Genomic DNA, 25,039 nt, shown 5'->3' on the forward strand with positions numbered 1-25,039 from the left:
GTAGTATGGCCATTTTAACCATATTAATTGTTCCAATCCAAGAATATGGTGTATCTTCCCATTTCTTAAAATCATCTTCTGGTTCTTTTATCAGTGTTTTACAGTTTTCAGCATGTAAATCTTTCACTTCCTTGGTCAAATTTTATTCCAAAGTATTTTATTTTTATGCAGTCTTAAAAGGATTGTTTTTTCTATTTTCCCTTTCTGATATTTCATTTTTATTGTAAAGGAATGCAACAGGTTTCTGTAAGTTAATATTGTATCCTGCTACTTTGCTGAATTTGCTTATCTGTTTTTATATCCTGCTAATTTGCTGAATTTGCTTAGTAGATTTTATGTGGAGTCTTTCAGTTCAGTTCTGTCTCTCAGTAGTGTCCATCTCTTTGCAACCCCATGAACCACAGTACGCCAGACCTCCCTGTCCATCACCAACTCCCAGAGTTCACCCAAACCCATGTCTGTTGAGTCGGTGATACCATCCAACTATCTCATCCTATGTCGTCCCCTTCTCCTCCTGCCCTCAATCTTTCCCAGCATCAGGGTCTTTTCACATGAGTCAGCTCTTCACATCAGGTGGACAAAGTATTGGAGCTTCAGCTTCAATATCAGTCCTACCAATGAACACCCAGGACTGGTCTCTTTTGGAATGGACTGGTTGGTTCTCCTTGCAGTCCAAGGGACTCTCAAGAGTCTTCTCCAACACCACAGTTCAAAAGCATTGATTCTTTGGCACTCAGTTTTCCTTATAGTCCAACTCTCACATCCATACATGACCACTGGAAAAACCATAGCCTTGACTAGATGGACCTTTGTTGACAAAGTAATGTCTCTGCTTGTCAATATGCTGTCTGTGTTGGTCATAACTTTACTTCCAAGTAGTGTCTTTCAATTTCATGACTGCAGTCACCATCTGCAGTGATTTTGGAGCCCAGAAAAATAAAGTCAGCTACTGTTTCCACTCTTTCCCCATCTATTTGCCATGAAGTGATGGGGCCAGATGTCATGATCTTAGTTTTCTGAATGTTGAGCAAGGGTGGAGTCTTTAGGGTTTTCTATATATAGTATAATGTCATCTGTATATAATGGCAATTTTACCTCTTCTCTTCCATTCTTGGATACCTTTTATTTCTTTTTCTTGTCTTATTGCTATGGCTAGAATACTATGTTGAATAGAAATGGTAATAGTGGGCATCATTGTCTTGTTTCATATTTTAATAGGAAGGCTTTCAGCTTTTCACTATTGAGCAATGGCTGTGTCATAAATAGCTTTTACAGTAAGTCCCCTACATGTGAACCTTCAAGTTGCAAACTCTCAAAGATGTGAAAGTGTGTATCATCAGTGTCAGGTGGGAGTGAAATTGTAACCTGCCCTCCATCTCCTATTTCTGATGATCCTTCAGCTCTGCCATCTCCCAGCTCCTCTCCCTCCTCCAGTCGGTAACTCTTCTTGCCTGTTCACTCAATGCCAGCTGTTGTACTGTACTACTGTACTTTTCAAGGTACTGTATTGTAATATTGAAGATATCTTCTTTATTTTTTCTGCTTGTTTTTTATGTATTATTTGTGTGGAAAGTATTGTAAACCTATTACAGTACAGTACTATATAGCCAGTTGTGTTAAGTTGGGTACCTGGGCTAACTTTGTTGGACTTATGAGCAAATTGGACTTATAATTGTGCTCTTGGAACAGAACTCATTCGTATGTAGGTGACTTATATGTTGAGATATGTTCTCTCTAGACCCGCTTTGATTAAGAGTTTTTTATCATGAATCGATGCTGAATTTTATCAAATGCTTTTCTGCATCTATTGAGATGATTATGTGGGTTTTATCTTTTCTTTTGCTGATGTGATGTATCACATTGAATGATTTACATATGTTCAACCATCCTTATGACCCAGGGATAAATCCTACTTGATCATGGTGTATGATCTTTTTTTATCTGTTGTTGGATTTGGTTTGCTAATATTTGGTTGAGGATTTTTTGCATCTGTATTCATCAAAGATGAATGTAATTTTCTTTTTTGTTAGTGTTTTTGTCTGAATTTCATATCAGAGTAATAGTGGCTTCATAGAATGACTTTGGTAGTATTCCTTCCTCTTCAGTCTTTTGGATGAGTTTGAGAAGAATCAATATAAGTTCTTCTTTGTATATTTGGTAGAATTCCCCAGTGAAGACATCCAGTCCTGAACTTCTGTTTGCAGGGAGGGTTTTTGTTGTTGTTTTTAATTACAGATTCTATTTCACTTCTAGTGATTGATATGTTCAAACTATCTATTCTTGATTCAGTTTTGGTGGGCTGTATGTTTCTAGAAACTTGTCCATTTCTTCTAGGTTGTCCAGTTTGTTGGCAAATAATTGTTCATAGTATTCTCATGGTTTGTTTTTTGGTTTTTTTTTTCATTTCTGCCATATCAATTGTTATTTCTCCTCATTTACTTGGGGCCTTCTCCCTTAGTGAGCATAGTCAGAGGTTTGTCAGTTTTGTTTACCTTTTCAGTTCTTGTTTTCATTAATTTTTTTCTATTTTTATCTCTCTTTTACTCATTTCCTCCCTGATTTTTCTTATTTACTTCCTTCTGTTGACTTTAGATTGTTCTTTTTCTAATTCTTTTAGGTGGTAGTTTAGGTTGTTTATTTGAGATTTTTCTTGTTTTGTTTTGTTTGAGGAAGACCTTTATCACTATGAAGTTCCCTCTTTGAACTACCTTTTCTCCAACCAGTTGAGTTTTCATTGTCATTTGTCTCAAGATATTTTTTAATTTCCTCTTTGATTACACTGTTAACCTATTAGTTTCTTTAGTAGCATGTTGTTATGTTTCCATGTAATCTTTTTTCCTCATTTCTCTTTCTGTGGCTGATTTCTAGTTTCATGCTATTATAGTCAAAAAGATGCTTGAAATAATCCCTGGCCTCTTAAATTTGTTGAGGCTTATTTTGTGTCCTAGTTTGTGGTCTATCATAGAGAATGTTTTATGTGCACTTGAAAAGAATATGTATTCTGGGTTTATTTGTAATGTAATGTCCTGAAAATACCAATTAAGTCTAGCTGTTCTATTGTGTCATTTAGTATCTCTGTTGCCTTACTGATTTTCTGTCTGGAAGATCTGTACATTGATGTCTATTGAAATGATTTGTGATTTTTATCCTTCATTCTGTGAATGTGCTATATGATATTGATTGATTTTCATATGTTGAACCATCCTTGCACCCAGGGATAAATCACATTTGGCCATGATCCTTTTAATGTGCTTTTAAATTCAGTTTACCACTTTCCTGTTAAGAATTTTTACATCTATATTCATCACGAATATTAGCCTATAGTTTTCATTTCTTATAATATCTTTCCCTGTTTTTGGTCATGTTAATGCTGGCCTGATAAAATTAGTTTGGGAGTGTTCCTGCCTCTTCGAATTTTAGGAGAATTGGTATTAATTCTTTAAATATTTGGTAGAATTCACCTGTGAAGCCATCTGATCCTGGACTTTTCTTTGTTGGGAGATTTTTGATTACTGAATAATTTTATTGCTAGTTATAAGTCTATTCAGATTTTCTGTTTCTTCATGATTTCATCTTGGTAAGCTTATGTTTCTAGGAATTTATCCTTTTTTCTAGATTATCCAATTTGTTGGCATATAATTGTCAGAGTAGCCTCTCATAATCCTTTTTTATTTCTGTGGCATCAGTTGTAAAGTCTCCTCTTTCACTTCTTATTTTGAGTCTTCTCTTCTTAGCCAGGCTAAAAGTAGTCAATTTTGTTGATCTTTTTAAAAAACAGCTCTTAGTTTGGTAAATTTTTTTTCTATTATTCTTCTAATCTCTATTTCAATTATTTCTGTGTAATCTTTATTATTTCTGTCCAATAACTTTGAGCTTAGTTTGGTTTTTTTTTCCTAGCTCCTTGAAATGCAAACTAGCTTGAGAGCTTTCCCCTTGTTTAATGTAGGCATTTAATGCTATAAACTTCCTTTTTAGTATTGACCTAGTTGCACTCCATAAATTTGGTATGTTGTGGTTTCATATTCCTTTGTATCAAGGTATTTTCTAATTTACCTTTTGACTTCTTCTTTGACCCATTGGTTGTTCTAGACTATGTTGTTTAGTTTCCACATATTTGTGAATTTTCTAGTTTTTCTTCTGCTAATGAAAGTGAAGTATTGAAATCTCCTAGTAGTATTAGGTTGCTATTTATAGCCCTCTTCAGTTTTCTCAATGTTTGCTCATATATTTAAGTGCTCTCATGTTGTGTGCATATATATTTATAGTTATTATATCTTCCTGGTGAACTGACCCTTTTATCATTATATAATGTCCTTGTCTCTTTTGAAAATTTTTGACTTAAAGTCTGTTTTATCTTGATTAAACATGGCCAACCTTATTCTTTTTTGGTTGCAATTTGTGTGGAATTTCTCTTTTTATCCTTTCTTTTCCAGCCTGTGTATGGCCTTAAATCTAAAGTGAGTTTCTTGTAGAGAGCACTTAGTCACATTTTTTTTTCATTTATTTATATTAGTTGGAGGCTAATTACTTTACAATATTGTAGTGGTTTTTGCCATACATTGATATAAATCAGCCATGGATTTACACGTGTTCCCCATACTGAAGCCCCCTCCCACCTCCCTCCCCATCCCATCCCTCTGGGTCATCTTACTGCACCAGCCCTGAGCACTTGTCTCATGTATCAAACCTGGACTGGCAATCTGTTTCACATTTGATAATATACATGTTTCAATGCTATTCTCTCAGATCATCCCACCCTCACCTTCTCCCACAGAGTCCAAAAGTCTGTTCTATACATCTGTGTCTCTTTTTCTGTCTTACATATAGGGTTATCATTACCATCTTTCTAAATTCCATATATATGCGTTAGTATACTGTATTGGTGTTTTTCTTTCTGGCTTACTTCACTGTGTATAATGGGCTTCAGTTTCATCCACCTCACCAGAACTGACTCAAATGTATTCTTTTTAAAGGCTGAGTAATATTCCATTGTGTATATGTACCACAGCTTTCTTATCCATTCATCTGCTGATGGGCATCTAGGTTGCTTCCATGTCCTGGCTATTATAAACAGTGCTGCAGTGAACATTGGGGTACACGTGTCTCTTTCAGTTCTGGTTCCCTTGGTGTGTATGCACAGGAGTGGAATTGCTGGGTCATATGGCAGTTCTATTTCCAGTTTTTTAAGGAATCTCCACACTGTTTTCCATAGTGGCTGTGCTAGTTTGCTTTCCCACCAACAGTGTAAGAGGGTTCCCTTTTCTCCACACCCTCTCCAGCATTTATTGCTTGTAGAATTTTGGATAGCAGCCATTCTGACTGGCGTGTAATGGTACCTCATTGTGGTTTTGATTTGCATTTCTCTAATAATGACCGAGGATGAGATGGCTGGATGGCATCACCGGCTCGATGGACATGTGTTTGAGTAAACTCCGGGAGTTTGTGATGGACAGGGAGGCCTGGCGTGCTGCAATTCATGGGATCGCAAAGAGTCGTACACGACTGAGCGACTGAACTGAACTGAACTGAACTGAATAATGAGTGATGTTGAGCATCTTTTAATGTGTTTGTTAGCCATCTCTATGTCTTCTTTGGAGAAATGTCCGTTTAGTTCTTTGACCCATTTTTTTGATTGGTTCGTTTATTTTTCTGGAATTGAGCTGCAGGAGTTGCTTGTATATTTTTGAGATTAATTCTTTGTCTGTTGCTTCGTTTGCTATTATTTTCTCCCATTCTGAAGGCTGTCTTTTCACCTTGTTTATAGTTTCCTTTGTTGTGCAAAAGCTTTTAAGTTTAATTAGGTCCCATTTATTTATTTTTGCTTTTATTGCCAATATTCTGGGAGGTGGGTCATAGAGGATCTTGCTGTGATTTATGTCGGAGAGTGTTTTGCCTATGTTCTCCTCTAGGAGTTTTATAGTTTCTGGTCTTACACTTAGTTTTTTGTTTGTTCAACCACTCTATGTCTTTGACTAGGGAGTTTAATCCATTTATATGTAAAGTAATTATTGATAGAGAGGATTTACTATCGCCATTTATTAGTTGTTTTCTGTTTTATAGCCCTTGTTGCTAATTTTTTGGTAGTGAATTGCCTTTTTCCTTTCTCATTTTGTGTGCCTTCTATAGGCATTTTATTTATGATTACAAAGGTACTTACTTAGAACACCTTGTAATAATCTATTTTAAGCCAGTGAGAACTTAAGCTCAATCACATTTAAGAGCTCTTTTTGTTTATTTTCTTGAATGTTTCTTTTTTAAAAAAGCATTTCATTCCTAACAGGTGGAATATTTTCTCTTCTTTCTCTGAGTATATTAGTGATGGCTCTTTGAAGTTTCTTTTTTTTCTCCTTGCATAGTTTGTTTTCTCCCACTTGCTTTTATTTATTTTTTGTTCTGTCTCTTTCACATTAGTGGCTTTTCTCAGATGCCTGATTATTTCTGCTCATATTTATGAGTAGGAGTCAAAAACGGATTGGAAGCTCTGATCAAATGAGTGATCCTTATTGAGTTTAAGCTTCACTTAAAGTCATCTGGCTCATTCATTTGTTGGAGAAAGTTCCCATTCTAAATCAGCATTTTTAGACCTTTCCTCTTGGGGCTGATTAGATTTCCCAGAGAAGTCTTCATAACTCTCACTTGGGGAGGGTACCACCAGCATTGTAGGAGCCAAATGAAGGAAAGTGTTTGGGCTATCCTCATCATTCAGAATGCATCATTTCTCTTAAAGCCTAGTTTTCAGGAACAGTATTCACATCCTCAGTGGTGTCTAACATTCCCCATGTTCAGAGAATAAACCTCCAGTATATAGCAGGATTGGGAGTGGTCTTTACCCAGTAGCATATTGTAGGGGAAGGTGTTTAAAGATATAATCTTTAAAGATATAATCTAATTTTTTTAAAGAACTTTTAACATACCCACCCTATCTTAACTCCAGCTCTAGTGCCCAGAGACACTAGAATATATCAGTTCCTAAAATGTTTCAGGATTCTTAGATGTGGATTGGGTTAGTTCTTGGTTTCCCCCACTGCTGAGTTAAGATTCAACTTTCTCGAGTATGCTTGTTCACTTATTTTACAGCTTCCAGAATATTGTTGCTATTGCCTCATTTCCTTGTTCTTCCTTACATTTTTATTTAAGTCCCTATAGTTCTAAAGTTTTTTGGAGGGATTGAAATTAGATGCATGTATTCAGTCCACCACCTTTATCTGAAACTGTCCTTCCACAATGAAATAGTTGCCTTATCTCCCTAATGTGATATTTCTGTTGATCCTTGGTTTGTATTAGGTGTTATACCTGAAGAACCTTAGCCCTCGGGTGACTGAAAGAGATCTTGTCTCATTATTCGCTCGGTTCCAGGAAAAGAAAGGACCTCCAATTCAATTCCGAATGATGACTGGACGAATGAGGGGGCAGGCTTTTATCACTTTTCCCAGTAAGTAGCTTCATCTGGATAATTACTCAGTTATGACTGAGTCACTAATAAGTTCATTAGCAACTATGTATACCCTCTCTAATTTAAATATAGCCCACAAAAGAAGCACATAGGAGGAAAGGAAGAGAACTAAGGAAAACATGTTTTTTTAATTTTTCTATTCTCCCTTCTGTGTTTCCTCTCCTTCTTTGACAGTGCAGCACCACCTTACACCATTGTCCTCTCTTTTACCCAGTCTTGGTGCTTCCTACTCACTGTATCAAAATTTACTTTCCCTTTGTTGAAAGTAATATTTCTAGTCCAAGTTATAATTACATTAATCATTAATTATTGGTATTCTTATCAGAACACTTATAGTTGCATTATGCCCTATTCCTTTATTTTTTTTGCCCTATTCCTTTAGAAGTAAGATTGCAAGCTATTATGATATTATGCTATATTATGCTAATTCATTAGTAATTCATAATTAACTAGTGAGTGATATATTTTTTAACTGTTGTTTGCATCCTAATACATGACTTCAGTATCCTAAACCACAGGGAAGAATAATACAGACATGTCTCAGAGATACTGCAGATTCCAGACCACTGTAATAAGGTGAATTATCTCAATAAAGTGAGTTGCATGAATTTTTTGTTGTCCTAGTACATATAAAAGTTACATTTACACTATCAGATGCAGATTATCACCATAGACTGGGAGAAAGGGTGCATTCACTGTTCCTCAGTTGTGTCTGACTCTTTGCGACCCCATGGACTGTAGCCCACCAGCCTGCTCTCTCCATGGAATTTTCCAGGCAAGAATACTGAAATGGGTTGCCATTTCCTCCTCCATGGGATCTTCCCAATGCAGGGATCAAACCCACATCTCCTGCGTCTCCTGCAGGCAGATTCTTTACCTCTAAGCCACCTCGGAAGCCTTGTGTTTATACTATACTGTAGTATATTAAGTGAGCAGTAGCATTTTGTCCAAAAAACAATGTACATACCTTAATTTAAAAATTCTTAGTAAAAAATATTATCATCTAACAGTGTAGGGTTGCTAAAACCCTTCATTTTGGGGAAAAAACGCATTATCTGCAAAGCATAATAAAACAAAGTGTAATTAAACAAGTTGTATCTCTATAGGAATTCCAGTTTCTTTGACAGACCAGACTGTCTTTCTTTTTTGTTGGAGGCTAGGTAGGAACTGTGCCTTTTATTATCCCTAAACTATCATAATTTATATACTGCATAGTAATGTATTTAAAGGTGAGTGCTTTTACACATGAGCAATGCCAAATTCCCCTGCAGTCTTCTTATACAGCATTGTACATCTTTCCTATCTCATTGAATGTTTTTGGATCCTCAGTTCTAGTGATTTTCAGTCTTTCAAGTGTAAGAACCCTTTAAAACTTAAAATATTATTTCATGTACCCCCACCTAATATGATTCATTAGTTGAAAAAATATATAGTAAAAAGGCTTTGTACACTAAGTACTTTTAAATAACTGTTTTACTAGTTATGAATACATTTGAAAATTTGTAGAGCATACATACAAGATGTAAATTGGTTCAGTCTAAAACCATTGCTTGTCTACTTAGGATTTGACAGACTCTGGGCAATAAGTCCATTCCTTCCTAATTTCCCACATCTAGACTCTGAGACCCATAAATTAAATCGTCCTGCTATACCCTATATACTCTTACACCTCAAGCTTCCATATGCCTACAAGGATTCTTAAACTTATCCAAATGAGAGCTCTGACAACCACATTCTAATTAAAAGGAAAAGTATTAATAGGAAAATGTCCCTAGTACCATAATAACTTCTTTTATGTTTCCTATTTTGAAAATTATTTCATTCTTTTAGCACCTATAATGCATTATCTAAGATACAGGTTTGTGTGTTATTAGATATGGCTTAGCCCTCTTTAGCACACCATCTGTATCCTTGTTTTGTTTTTTTACCTATATCCTTGAATTAGGAGACACTCTCAAACATCCTTTTTAAGAATCTATTGTCATTATTCTTTGCCATTAGTTTAATCTTGCTGAGTTATACAAATTTGGGATTGTGGGAAACACAATAAACTCAAATAACTATATGGCCTTATAGCCTACATTGTACTCCAAGGCAAAACAACATAAACTAGACTTGGAATAAAATTGAATTATTAAGCCATACATAAACTAATGGGTTTTTTTTTCTCTTTTAGATACAGAAATAGCATGGCAAGCATTGCGTCTAGTAAATGGATATAAGCTACGTGGGAAAATATTGGTGATAGAATTTGGAAAGAACAAAAAGCAATGGCCAGATCTCCAGGCTGCTTCTCTAATATCATCTACTACAAATAATACTACTGAAATCAGTGGCAGTTAAAAGATACAAAAATTGTGAGTCCCAGGAGGTCTTTTTTACATCAGAATTTAGGATCTAGGGTTTTTGTATAGATAACAGTTTGTTTGGAATTGAAGAGAAACTGAGGGAGAGAAAGCAAAATTAAGATAATCCCTTTTAGCTTTTGGAAAGAATTGGCAGAATACATTTTCTATAATCAAAGATTATCTAGGATAGACAATATAATGAGTGTAGAGGGCTGTGTATAAAAAGTATCATTTTCTCAGGATAAATTACAGTAGATTACTTCCAAGGATTTTTTAAATCATTGTAATTTATATTAGGTCTTATATATTTGTCCCTAGAGATGACATTCTTTCCAAGACTGCCTCCTATATATATATATAAAACTAAAAAACTAATTAAATGTTGAAATATTTATATCTAGATCCCACTTGTCCCTAATTTTATTCACCTAGTAAATAAGTGACCAGGGGCCTAAACATCAGCAAATGCTGTTGAATTAGACCTTCAGCAGTAACAGTAGGTAGTTTTCATAGGTTAGTCAGTAAACATTTAATGCACACTTCCCTATTAAGTTATCAGTGTCTTCAAAAATCTGTTCATTTTTTCTAATGAAAGAATTTAGATCAAAACATTAGTGTTCTCACAATCATTTACACTAGCTATCATTTAATAATGATTGAATTCAAAGCAATAAGCATTGAATCATTGTCAGTACATGTTAGGGATTAAATATATGAATTTTAGAAGAGGAACATACTAGCAAAGAATACCAAAGGAGGGTAGAAAGAAAGAGCTTTCTAGAAGAGAGGCAGCCAGCCCCAAGTCCCCCAGTTGTTTGTTTATAGTTGCTGGAGAATAGAAAAATGACATGATATAGAGGAAGTAGTATAAACTTTGGAATCAGACCTGTTTGAACTTCACAGCCATATTTAACCAGTCTGTGACTTTGGCAAGTCATTAAATCTGAGCCTCATTTTTTTATCTATAAAAATGAGGATAGTGATATTACTTCATTGGGTTGTGATGATTAAATGTGATTGTATCCAGAATGAAGATCAGAAAGAAAAAAGAATGAAAACATAACAGAGTATAGAACCATTAAGCACTCTAATGTACTTGTAATGGGAATATCAGAGAAAGAAAGGAGCAGAAAAAAATGTTCCAATAAATAATGACTGTAAACACCCCAAATTTGATAAGAAATATTATCTACACATCCAAGAGATCGCAATGAATCCCAAGAAAGATAAACAAGAAACCCACAAACACACGACAATAAGAATGCTAAAACCCAAAGACGAAACTTTTGAAAGCAAAATGAGATAGATGAAGCATCATTTACAAGGAAACTTCAGTAACAGATGACTTCTCATCAAAAACAAAGGAGGTGGCAGTGGGAAAATTTACTCAAAGTGTTGAAATGAAAAAGAACTGTCAACATAGATTCCATATTCAATAATGCTGTTTTTCAAAAATGAAGATGAAATAAAGACACTCCCACACAGTCAAAAACTGGGCAAATATGTTGCTGTCAGACCTGACTAGCAGGAAATATCAAAGGAAGTTCTTCAGGTAGAAAGCAGGTGACCTCAGACAGTAATTTGAATCTACACATACAGAAAATTAGCACTGGTAAAGGTAATTATGTAATTATAAAAGATAGTCAAAATATATTTTTCTTTCTTAATTGATTTTAAAAGCTATTTTATCAAGCAATATATATGTAATTGCATTATTGGATCTATTACATATAAAACTAATATATTTACCAATAGCAAGACAAAGGTAGAAACAAAGCTGTACTGAATTAATGACTCTAGGTGGTAACTCAAATCCCTAGGAACAAATGATGGAAACAAGAAATAGGAAATAAGAAGGTTAATATAAAAAAGCTGTAAATAATATACTTGCTCTTTCTTCTGTCAGCTTCTTTAAAAGACATAAAATTATACTAAGTAATAATTATGATGACATATTACTGGGTTTATAACATGTAGAGATAACACTAACAATAATATCACAAAAAATGAGAAAAGGAGTAGATTTACATAAGAATAAGGTTTTCATATCTCATTGGAATTTAGTTAGTATATAGCTGAATCCAGTTAAGATGTGTATGATAAACCCTAGAGCAACCACTAACAAAATAGCTAAAAATATATAGTAAAAATATTAAATACACTTAAATGTCTTATTAGAAAATGTCCAATGCAAAGGAAAGTAAAAAGAGGAATGGGGAAATAAAAACTTGAGATAGAAGTATGAATGGATTAAATAATCTAGTCAAAAGGCAGAGATCATCAAATGGGAAAAACAAACAAGACTTACCTCTATGCTATTTATTGTAGTCACACTTTAGATTCAAAGATACAGATTGAAGGTTAAAGGAGAGAAATATCAGGCAAATGGCAATTATAAGAAAGCTGGAGTGGCTATACTATTATCTAAAGTCTATTTAAAATGAGCTTTAAAGCAAAAAAAAATTTTCTGTAGATAATGACATCTATTATAAGCACATATGCATCTAACAACAGAGTACCAAAATGCATGAATCTAAAACTGAAATGAATGGATAAATATAAAAGTATACAACAAAAAGTGGGGGATTGAGTATCCCATTTTCATTAAGAACTAGACAGAATTATGAACAAAGGAATAGAAGACTTGAATAATGCTATAAATCAACTAGACCTTAAAGATACTTATAGAACCCTTCACCTAATAAGAGCAGAACACACATTATTCTCAAATACACATGAAACATCTCCAGGATGGACCATACCACATTTTGTTGTTGTTGTTGTTCAGTCACTCAGTCTTGCCCAACTCTTTACAACTCCATGGACTGTAGCACACCAGGCATCCCTGTCTTTCACTATCTCCCAGAATTTGCTCAAATACATGTTCATTGAGTCAGTGATGCCATCTAACCATCTCATCCTCTGTTCACTTCTCCTCCTGCCCTCAATCTTTCCCAACATCAGGGTCTTTTCAAATGAGTTGGCTCTTCAAAGTATTGGAGCTTCAGCTTCAGCATCAGTTCTTCCAATGAATATTCAGTGTTGATTTCCTTTAGAATTGACTGATTTGATCTCCTTGTAGTCCAAGGGACTCATAAGAGTCTTCTCCAGCACCACAGTTTGAAATCATCTGTTCTTCAGCACTCAGCCTTCTTTATCGTCTAGCTCTCACATCCATACATGACTACTGGAAAAATCATAGCTATATCACATACCATAAAACAAATCATGGTAAATTAAAGTGGATCAAACTATGCAAAGTATGTTCTCTGACCATATAGAATGAAACTCCTGTTAGAAATCAATAATAGAAAGTCAGCAGACACAAATAGGAATTAGATACACTTTTAAATGACCAATATGTCAAAGAAGGAATTACAAGATTAATTTGAGATGAGTGAAAATGAACATACAACATCCCAAAACTTATGGGATGTACCTAAAGCAATGCTTAGAGAAAAATTTCTAAGTGTAAATGCCTGTAATTAAAAAGAAGAAATATCACATATCAATAACCTCACTTTGTACATTAAGACACTGGACAAGGAGAAGAAAACTAACTAGAAAAAACAGAAGGAAGGAAATATGAAAGATTAGATAAGTAAATGGCGTAGAGAATAAAAAGTTAATGAAACCAGAAGTTGGCTCTATGTAAAGACCAACAAAATTGAAAAACCTTTCACTAGGTTGGCCAGGGAAAAAAGACTCAAATTGCTGGGATCAGAAATGAAGGAGGGAACATTGCTACAAATCTTATAGAAATTTAAAGAAAATTATGAAGGAACATCATGAACAATTTTATGTCAATAAATTAGATAACTTATTTGTAATTAACACATTCCTAGAAAGACACAAATTACTGAAACCAATTGTTGCGAAAGGGAGAACAAAGAAAATCTGAAAATAACTATAGTAAGAGACTAATTAAAAAATTTTAAATACCCAAAAAGAAAAGCATAAACGTATATGGATTCTCAGATTAACTCTCACAAACATTGAAGAAGAATTAATACAAATTCTTCAAAAATTCTTCCAAAAAGTAGAAGAGGAGGGAACATATCTGGTAAATATGCTACAATGTGAAAGGATACTGAAAACATGCTAAATGACAGCTGCTATTCCAAAAGACTGGATTTTATATGATTCCAAATATATAGTGACAGAAAGTAGATTAGTGGTTGCTTAGGGCTGGGGGCAATAGCTGAAGTGTATAAGGTTTCTTTAGAACTTGATGAAAATGTTCTAAAATTGATTGTGATGATAATTGTACAACTTGGTTATTATAGTACAAACCATGAATTATATACTTTAAATGAGTGAATTTTATGATATCCAAGTTATATTTTAATAAAGTCACACACACTGAAATAGTGGGTACAAACTAAATGTCCGTCAGTGTGAGAGAAGATAAATTATGATGCATCCATTTAGTGGAATACTATACAACCATTAAAATAATGGAGGTATATCTGTTAATGAATTCTGGTCTGTATAGTGTCTAGGATTTTGTAATAAGTTAAAAAGTAATATATATGTATATGTGAATACTTTTTTAATAAACAAAAGCACTTGTATACATATGATATATGTATATATAGATATTTCTGAATAAACTTAGGAAAAACCTGGGAAATATACGTACCAAATTGTAAACCTTTTAGAGATGTGATTGGATAGTCTGAAAGGGAACTTTTGCTTTATAAAATTTTTAAAGTGTGATTTGGGCTGATTTTTACTTTTTTCAGTGTTTTTTAATAAAGAAAAATTTAATACTCTGCCAGTGACTTGCATTCCAGAATATTTGTCAGGCCTGCTCTGAGGATATTATCTAACTATACTCAGGAAAAACATCTATTCCTTTGATAAACTGCTCACTTTGGATTAACTCCAACTTTAAATATAGTTTAAAGGACAAGAAGTAAGTTATCCTGGTATAATCTTTTGCACATGTTACCCAGGAGCATACTTCTAAGGTGGACTTTTCAGAAGAAACTTCTTCCTGTTGTATAAAATCTCACCTCTGCCCTTTACTAGACCTACAGACCATTAACAATAAAGGAAAATAAAAACAGAGGATGTCCCTCAACTGGTGCATAGATAAACTGTGGTATACCCATACAAGGGAATCCTACTCAGCAATAAAAACTATGATAAGCTATATGATACATGCAACAGCTTGGATAAAGTTCAAATGCATTTTGCTAAGTAAAAGAGCCAAACTCAAAAGGCTACTTACTGTTAGATTCCATTTATATAACATTCTGAAAAGGACAAAACTATTGGAACAGAATGAGTCAGTGGATGACAGTTTAAAAATAAGAGACTGATTACAAAATGGTAGCACAAGGAATTTGTTTAATAATGGAAATTTTCTGTATCTTGATTATAATTACATGAGTGTATGCATTTGTGATAACTCCTAGAATTGTACACCAGAAAGGATGAATTTTACTGTATGTAAATGTTTAAATAAATGTAATTTTTAATGGAGGAAAGAAAGTTTCTTAAATTCATTTCCATAAAATATTATTCCTATTCTGTGATCTTTGGATTACTTTGAAAACTTAAAGCCACTTGACTATTTTCCTTATTTTCTTCCTACAGGTCTGCAGAAATCATTTAAAAAATCTATATACCCATATACACACTAACCCACCAAAAAAAAATCAAAGGACAAACTGGAAAATAATTTGCCACACACAGAAGCTAATTTCTTCAATATAGAATTCATATAGTTTTCTTAGTATACTAAAGTCAGTAATCCAATTAAAAAGTGGGCAAACAAAAAGAAAATTTATAGAGAAACAAATATAAATGATAAACTTAGAAAATTTAGAATGTTCAGAGTATTAATACAAATTAGAACAATTAGCTCTCTTTTTTGTTTTTTGTTGTTGTTTTGGCCATATGCCATGTGGCTTGTGGGATCTTAGTTCCCCAACTAGGGATTGAACCTGGCCCTCCACTGTGAAAGCATGGAATCCTAACTACTAGACTGCCATGAAATTTGCAATTAGCTCTTTTTTAAAAGCCTTTTTCAGTTTATAGAAAAGTCAAATAGTAAGAGTTCCCATATTTCCTTCACTTAGTTCCCCCAATGTTAACATCTTACATAACCATAGAAAAGTTAACTAAGAAAATAATATTGATGCAGTACTGTAATTAACTAATGTGCAGACCTTATTTGATTTTTTCCATCTGCCCTACTAATGTCCTTTTATGATCTAGGATCTCACATTGCACTTTGTTATCGTGTATCCTTAATCTATTCCTAACTGTGACAGTTCTCATTGATCAGTTATTCTGTAGAATGTCCCTAATTGGGGTTTCTCTGATATTTTGTCATTATTAGATTGATGTTATGCATATTTGGTAAGGATACCACAGAAATGATGTTATGTCCTTTTTAGTACATCATACCAGGAGATATCTGATGCTGATGTGTCTTAATACTGGTGACAAAGATATATTGAGACCATTCAAACATTCCTTTCTCATCATACTTTTGTCCACTAAGTTTAGCTTTCATCAGTGGTTCTTATGGTGACAATTAACTACTGTGATATTTACCTAATGGTGATTTTCTATTTCTTCTACTTCATCTGTTTGAATTAATTGAAATTCTATGAGGAAGATTACCCTCCTTGCCCATTTATTCACATATTTACTTATAGCAGTGTAGACTAATGGATGTTTTTTTATGACTTATAACTTAATGCTGTCATTGTTTTGTTGTTCAAATTGTTCCAGCCTTGGCCATTGGGAGCTTCTATGTCATTTTGATGTCTCCATTTTTTGCCTACTTTATTTTCTTTCATTATAAGATTTTCCAGGCTTATCTTTCCAGGTAAGATATTCCCTACCCCAGTACTAGAATCAACCATTTCTACATGGTTCCCTAGTTCCTTTTATTGGAAAAAAAGTGGTATTTAGAAACCAAGATCTGCACACTATGTGTTATGTTTCTACAACCTTCAGAAAGTCAGTATTGTAAAGATTGATAACATCGTATGTTTCCAAGGATATGGAAAATAGACACTCATATACATTGGATGGATGTATAAATAAGTATAATCTTTTCAGAGGACAATTGGCAATATCTTTTAAAATTTTAATTGTGAAGATCTAGAAAATCTAATTCTAGAAGTCCATTATACATAAATACTTATAAATATGTTCAAATATTATATATTTATGTATATATATACACACAAGAATGTTCAAACTACCAAAAAATTGCACTCATCTCACATGCTAGCAAAGTAATATTCAAAATTCTCCAAGCTAGGCTTCAATAGTACGTGAGCCAAGAACTCCCAGATGTTAAAGCTGTGTTAGAGGAACCAGAGATCAAATTGCCAACATCCCTCAGATCATAGAAAAAGCAAGAGAGTTCCAGAAGAACATCTACTGCTTCATTGACTATGCTAAAGCCTTTGTGTGGATCACAACAAATTGTGGAAAATTCTTAAAGAATTTTAGAATACTAGACCACCTGACCTGCCTCCTGAGAAATCTGTATGCAGGTCAAGAAGCAACAGTTAGAACCAGACATGGAACAACAGACTGGTTCCAACTTGGGAAAGGAATACCTTAAGGATGTATATTGTCACCTTGCTTATTTAACTTAAATGCAGAGTACATCATGTGAAATGCCAGACTGGATGAAGCACAAACTGGAATCAAGATTGCAGGGAGAAATATCAATAACTTATGATATGCAGATGACACCACCCTTATGACATAAAGTGAAAAGGAACCTCTTGATAAAAAAGCCTCTTAATAAAGTGAAAGAGGAGAGTGAAAAAGTTGGCTTAAAACTCAGCATTCAAAAAACTAAGGTCATGGCATCTGGTCTCATCACTTCATGGCAAATAGAAGGGGAAACAGTGGAAACAGGGACAGACTTTATGTTTTTGGTCTCCAAAATCACTGCAGATGGTGACTGCAGTGAAATTAAAAGACGTTTCCTCCTTGGAAGAAAAGCTTTGACAAACCTAGACATCATATTATAAAGCAGAGACATTACTTTACTAACAAAGCTGTAGTTTTTCCAGTAGTCATGTATGGATATCAGAGTTGAACCCTAAAGAAAGCTGAGGGCCAAAGAATTGATGCTTTTGAACTGTGATATTGGAGAAGACTCTTGAGAGTCCCTTGAACAGCAAGGAGATCCAACCAGCCCATCCTAAAGGAAATCAGTCAATTCTAAAGGAAATCAACCCTGAATATTCATTGGAAGGACTGATGCTGAAGCTGAAGCTCCAATACTTTGGCCACCTGATGTGAAGAACCGACTCATTGAAAAAGACTCTGATGCTGGGAAAGATTGAAGGCAGGAGGAAAAGGGGCCAAAAGAGGATGAGATGGTTGGATGGCATCACCGACTCGATGGACATGAGTTTGAGCAAGCTCCGGGAGTTGGTGATGAACAGGAAAGCCTGGAGTACTGCTGTCCATGGGGTCACAAAAAGTCAGACACGACTGAGTGACTGAACTGAGTATACACAAGAATATTTGTTGCAGCATTGTAATAACAAAAATCTGCAAACAAAAGTTCCTTGATAGGGGACTTATTAGTTAAGTAATTAAATTGTGTCACAACTGTATGATAAAGTATCATGTTGGCATTAAAAGGAATGAGACTGATCTATACATATTGATGTGGACCTTTGTTTCTTATTTCATTGTGTAAATAAAAGCAATCAGATGATTGCTTCATCTTTTTATCACCAAATCTACTGTCTACTTATGTTTGTGCCTACATTCTAGCATCCTCCATTCACTGTACGACAGTGTAGTTAAGAGTGTGGGATATAATGCCATGTTCAAATACTGACTATAATTTACTGGCCATGTGGCTTTGAACAAGTTAATCTTGCTATGCCTTAGTTTTTTTTATTTTTAAAATTAATATGGGTAATAGTATCTTGGAGAAGGAAATAGCAACCCACTCCAGTATTCTTGCCTGAGAAATCCCATGGACAGAAGAGCCTGTTGGGCTACAGTCCATGGGGTCACAAAAGAGTCAGACACAACTTAGCGACTTAACGACAATAATAGTATCTACCCCCATAGGGTTGTTTTGAGGACTAAATGAATGCCTATAAGGTATTGAAATAGTATCTGGTACATACTGAGTTCAATAAATGAAAGATTATCATTACATCCCCTTTGTTTGTACTTTGGATTTCAGTTCTCTGATTTCTCAAGTCTTATGTGCATGTGTGCTCAGTTGCTTCAGTCGTGTCCAACTCTTTGAGACACTGTGAACTATAGCCCACCAGGCTCCTCTGTCCATGGGATTCTCCAAGTATACTGGAGTGGGTTGCCATGCCGTCCTCCAGGGGATCTTCCCTACCCAGGGATAGAGCCCATGTCTCCTGCATTGCAGGTAGATTCTTTACTGCTGAGCCACTGGGGAAGCTCACTTCTCAAGGCGTAACACATGTATTTATACTCCCTGTGTCACCAGTCTATTATTTCCATCAGCAGATAAATATGGTATAGTATGTCCCATTTATTAAAAAAAAAAAAAAAAAAAAAAAAACTTACAACCAAGCTATTGCTCCATTTCTCTATTCCACTCAGCACAATTTCTTGAAGTTCTCTATAAATTCATTGTCTCCACTTTCGTTTTCCCCTAAATTTGCTTCAGTAAGACATCATTCTTTACTAGGTCTTTGGTAACACCTCTCCCATCCATCTTGCCAAATCAGTGGTAATTTCTCTGTCCTCATCTCAACTGCTCAACTACATCCAATGCAGTTTACCACTCCCGCTTTCTTGAAACACTCTTTTCTCTTTTTTAAAAATATATTCAGGTATACAGCATTATAATTTGATATCTGTATATACTACAAAATGATCACCACAAATCTAGTTATCCATCACCATACAGTTGACCTCCTTCTGTTTCACCCACCCCTCCAGGCCCCTTCCCCTCTGAGATTAGATTCCCACTAATCTCATCAATGAATTTTTGTTTTATTTTGTTTATTCATTTGTGTCCTTTCTTTAGATTACACATATGAATGAAATCATACAGTATTTGTGTTTCTCCATCTGACTTACTTCACTTAGCATAAGATCTTCAAGGTCCATCCACATTGTCACAAATGGCAGGATGTCATTCTTTTTTGTAGCTGGCTAATATTCCATTCTGTGTATATACTACATCTTCCTTAACCATTCATCCATTGATGGACACTTAGGTTGTTACCATATCTTGGCTCTTGTAAATAATGCTTCAATGAACACAGGGGTGCATTTATCTTTTTTAATTACTGTTTTCATGTTTCCATTCCACTCAGAAGTGGAATATATTCATAAGTATTTGAGGAAACTCCATACAGTTTTCCATAATGACTGTACCAATTTATAGTCCCACAAACAGTATACAAAGGTTCCTTTTCCTCCACATCCTCTCCAACATTTGTTATTTCTTGTCTTTTCAATAATAGCCATTCTAACAGTTTTGAAGTGATGTCTCATTTTGGTTTTTATTTGGATATCCCTAATAATTAGTGATGGTGAATATCTCTTAATGTGCGTGTTGGCCATGTATATGTCTTTGGAAAGTGGCCTATTTGGATCCTTCGCCCATTTTTAATTGGGTTGTTTTTTTGTTGTTGAGTTATATGAATTCTTTTTGGATATTAGCTCTTTATTGGCTATATCTACGTATCTATGTAGATTTGCAAATATCTAATCCCATTCATTAGGTTGCATTTTCATTTTGATGATGGTTTGCTTCACTGTGCAGAGGCTTGTTAGATTAATGTAGTCCTTTGTTTATTTTTGCTTGTTTCCTTTTTCTTTGGAGTCCGATCCACAGAACATTACTAAGACTGATGTCAGTGAGGTTACCATCTATGTTTTCTTCTAGGAATTTTATGGTTTCAGGTATTACATTCAAGTCTTTAATCCATTTTGAGTTAGGTTTTGTGTATGATGTAAGATAGTGGTTCTGTTTAATTCTTTTGCATGTGGCTGTCTGGATTTCCTAACACCATTTATGGAAGAGAGTATCATTTCTCCAATGTTTATTTCTTGATCCTTTGTTGCAGATTAATTGTTCACATACCTGTGGGTTCATTTCCAACCCCTCACTTCTGTTCCACTGATCTGTGTCTCTGTTTTTGTGCCAATACCATACTGTGTTGATTACTGTAGTTTTGTTGGATAGTTTAAAATCAGGGAGAGGAATAGCTCCAGTTTCATTCTTCCCTCTTAAGACATTTTAGCTATTTGGGATATTTTGTGATTTCATATAAATTTTTAGAATTTTTTTGTTCTAGTTCTGTGAAACATGCCATTAGAAATTTGAAAGGGATATCATTAAATCTATAGATTGCTTTGGGTGGTATGGGCATTTTAACAATATTAAGTCTACCAATTTGTGATAATCAAATATCTTTTCCATTTATTTGTGACTCTTCAATTTCTTTCATCGGTATATTATACTTTTCAGTGTACAGGACTTTCATCTCCTAGGTTAAATTTTTCCTATGTTTTTTATTCTTCTTAATGCAATTGTAAATAAGATTGTTTCCTTCACTTTTCTTTCTGATAGTTCATTATTATTGTATAGAAATACCACAGATTTTTTTATATTGATTTTTTTTATTCTGTGACTTTACTGAATTCATTTATTAGTTCTAACAGTGTTTTGGTGGAGTCTTTAGGGTCCTCGCTATATAGTTATCATGTCACATACAAATAGTGAAAGCTTTATTTCTTCTTTCCCAATTTGGATGGCTTTTATTTATTTTTGTTGCCTAATTGCTGTGGCTAAAGCTTCCAATACTACGTTGAATGAAAGTAGCCAGAGTGGGCTTCTTTGTCTTGTTTCTGAACTCAGAGGAAAAACTTCCAGCTTTTCACCATTGAGTATGATATTAGCTGTTGCTTTATTATATATGGTGCTTATTACTTTGAGTTATAGTCCATCTATACCTACAACTGTGTTGAGAGTTTTTTTAATCATAAATGGATGTTTAATTTTGTTAAATACTTTTTCTGCATCTATTGAGATGATTATATTATTTTTATCCTTCATTTTGTTAATGGGATATATCATGTTGATTGATTTGCAGATGTTAACCATCCTTACATCCATGGAATTAATTCCACATGATTGTGGCATATGATCCTTTTAAAGTACTGCTGGATTTGGTTTGCTAATATTTTGTTGAGGATTTTTGCATGTATGTTCATCAGGGATGTTGGCCTGTCATTTTCCTTTTTTGTGTGTTGTTCTTGTCTGGTTTTGGTGTCAGTATAATGCTGGTTTTGCAAAATGTGCTTATAGTGTTTCTCTCCCCTTCAGTTTTTTGGAAGAGTTTAAGTAGCATAGGTATTAAATTTTCTTTGAATGTTTTGTAGAAGTCAGCAGTGAAGCTATCTGGTCCTGGGTTTTTGTTTGGAAGTCTTCTGATAATTGTTTCCATCTCCTTACTAGTAATCCATCTATTCAGATTTTCTATTTCTTCATAACTCAGTGTTGGAGTACTGTATTTTTCTAGGAATTTATCCATTTAGTTTATTCAATATGTTGGCATCTAATTGTTTATAGCAGTCTCTTGTCATGTTTTGTATCTCTGTGATATCAACTGTAACTTCTCTTTCTTTCCTGATGTATTTGAGTCCTCTTTCTTTTTTCTTGGTTAGTCTAGCTAAAGGTTTGTCAATTTTGTTAATCTTTTCAAAGAACCAGCTCTTAGTTTCATTGATCTTTTCTGCATTTGTTTTTTAGTCTCTATTTCATTTATTTCCACTCTGATCTTTATTATTTCCTTCCTTCTAATTTTGGGCTTCTTTTGTTCTTTTTCTTCTAGTTCCTTTAGTTATAAAGTTAGATTATTTATTTGGGATTTTTCTTGTTTCTCGAGGTAGGCCTGCATTGCTATCACCAGGGAAGCCCTATTTTATTCATACCTTAAGTAATTATTGTAATTTTAGTTAATGTTATTGCTTTTGACTTTTAACCTTTATGCTTGCTTTATAAATGATTGATCCACTACCTTTATTACATATTTACCATTCCAGTGAGATTTTTACAATTATATGATTCCTGATTAATTAGTGCCATTTCTTTTTCAGCTTAAAGAAATCCCTTTAACATGTCATGAAGAGCTGGTTTAGTGGTGATGAACTCCTTTAACTTTTACTTATCTGGAGAACTCTTGATCTCTTCTTCAATTCTGAATTATAATCTTTCCAGGTAGAGAATTCTTGGTTGGAAGTTATTTTTTTCCTCTTAGCACTTTGAAATATGTCATGCCAGTCCCTTCTAGCCTGTACAGTTTCTGCTTAAAAATCTGCAGATAGCCTTATGGGGTTTCCCTGTACATGACAAGTTAGTTTTTCTCTTGCTAATTTTAGTATTCCTTCTCTGTCTTTAACTTTTCCAATGTACCTTGGTGTGTGTTCCTTTATGTTCATCTTATTTTGAGTTTTCTGCTCTTCCTTGATCTGGTTGTCTTTTTCCCTCCCCAGACTTAGGAATATATTAGTCACTGTTTCTTCAAATAATTTTTTGTCCCTTTATCTCTCTCTTCTCCTTCTGAGATTTCTATAATCTGAATGTTATTCCTGATGTTGCCCCTAAGGTCCCTTAAGGTATCTTTACTTTTTAAAATTCTTTTTTCTTTTTGCTTCTCTATCTGGGTGAGTTCCATTGTCCTGCTTCCAGCTCACTGATTGGTTCTTCTACCTCATCCAGTCTGCTATTGAACCCCTCCAGTGTATTTTTCATTTCAGTTATAACTTCTGTTTGGTACTTTCTTATATTTTCTATCTCTTTGCTGAAGTTCTTACTCTGTTCATCCATTCTTATCTCATATTTGATGAGCATCTTTATGACCATTACTTTGAACAATTATATCAGGTAGATTGCTTTTATCCATTTAATTTAACCAATTTTTTTGAGATTCATCTTGGTCTTTCTATTGAAACATATTCCTCTGTCTCCTCATTTGGCCTAATTATCTGTATTTGTGTCTATGTATTATATAAATCACAGCTTCTCATGAGGCTCAGTGGTAAAGAATCCACTTGCCAATGCAGGAGATGTGAGTTTGATTCCCTAGGTTGGGAAAATCCCCTGGAGAAGGAAATGGCAACCCACTCCAGTATTCTTGCCTGGGAAATCCCATGGGCAGAGGAACCTGGTAAGTTACCGCCCATAGGGTCACAAGAGTTGGACATGACTTAGCAACTAAGCAACAACAATTATGTAAATCAGCTGTATCTTCCAGTCTTGAAGGAGTGGCCTTATTTAAGAGATGTCGTATGGAGCTCAGAGACACAATCTCACCTAGCCATCAGACCCAGGCACTGACATAGTGTCTCCTATGTGGGCTGAATACACTTTCCTTTCTTGGCAAGGATGCAGCTACTGCTGCAGTCTCTAGGTGGGTGAAGTTGGTCCCTGGAATTACTGTGAAGCCTGATTGAAGCTGCAAGAGTACACTGGTGGGCACAGGTACCCCCATATTGGCTGCAGGACCTGGCTATGGCTACCACATGCACTGATTGGCATGAATATGATTTGGTTGACTGTGAGGCCTAAGGTGCATGGGTGGGTGGGGCTCTTGACTGGATGTGCCCATTTGTGCTCACAGTATGAAAAGAACTTCATAATGGTGTCCATCAGCACTGGCATTAGCAAGATAGCCTGAGATCACATCAATTGCTTCTTCTAATGTACAATTTCCCACGTAGCATCCCAGCCAATTTATGTCTCTCTGGAAGATACTTAAAGATTAGTAAATGTGTCCCCTTTACTTAGGCTCCATGCAATTTTTATTTATTTATTTATTTATTTTTGTTGAGTGAGTCTGTACAGGGGCCTTTAAGAGAGGATCCTCCATTCCCTATAGTTTTATTTTTTCCTGGACCTAGTTCTCATTGATTTTCAAAGCCAGATGTTTGAGGGGTTCATCTGTCTTGGGCAGAATCTAGGAGTTGGGATACCTGATGTGGAGCTCTAATCTCTTGCTCCCCTGGCAAATGATATGTATTTTTTTTGATCAATCCTGACTGTGAATCAACCATGGATATAATGTGCTTTTATCCTTGGCAAGAACACATCTTTGTCTTTCTGTTCATCTCAGTGCTGTCCTTTGATGCTTTGTTGTGAAAGCTCTGTTTACTTAGTTTTCAGGTCCCTTTCTGGAGGAACTATCCATATGAGGTTGTAGATTTGTTGTGTCCATGTGATGAGGTGAGCTCA

General features: G+C 34.7%; 1 protein-coding gene across 5 annotated transcripts in view; it reads left to right on the forward strand.

Moving 5' to 3' along the window:
• Positions 1-16,189, forward strand: part of RBM41 (RNA binding motif protein 41) — a 78,859-nt gene extending 62,670 nt beyond the window's left edge. For 3 of the 5 annotated variants that reach the window (XM_065914768.1, XM_065914764.1, XM_065914765.1), the window contains 2 exons: positions 7,285-7,432; positions 9,630-16,189. In XM_065914768.1, the coding sequence (XP_065770840.1) occupies positions 7,285-7,432; positions 9,630-9,796 (315 nt within the window). In that variant the 3' untranslated portion in view covers positions 9,797-16,189. The remainder of the gene's footprint in view (positions 1-7,284; positions 7,433-9,629) is intronic. The other 2 variants (XM_065914766.1, XM_065914767.1) reach the window with 1 other exon arrangement.
• Positions 16,190-25,039: the final 8,850 nt, after the last annotated feature.

This window comes from Muntiacus reevesi, chromosome X (genome assembly GCF_963930625.1).
Source record: "Muntiacus reevesi chromosome X, mMunRee1.1, whole genome shotgun sequence".
Taxonomy (NCBI): domain Eukaryota; kingdom Metazoa; phylum Chordata; class Mammalia; order Artiodactyla; family Cervidae; genus Muntiacus; species Muntiacus reevesi.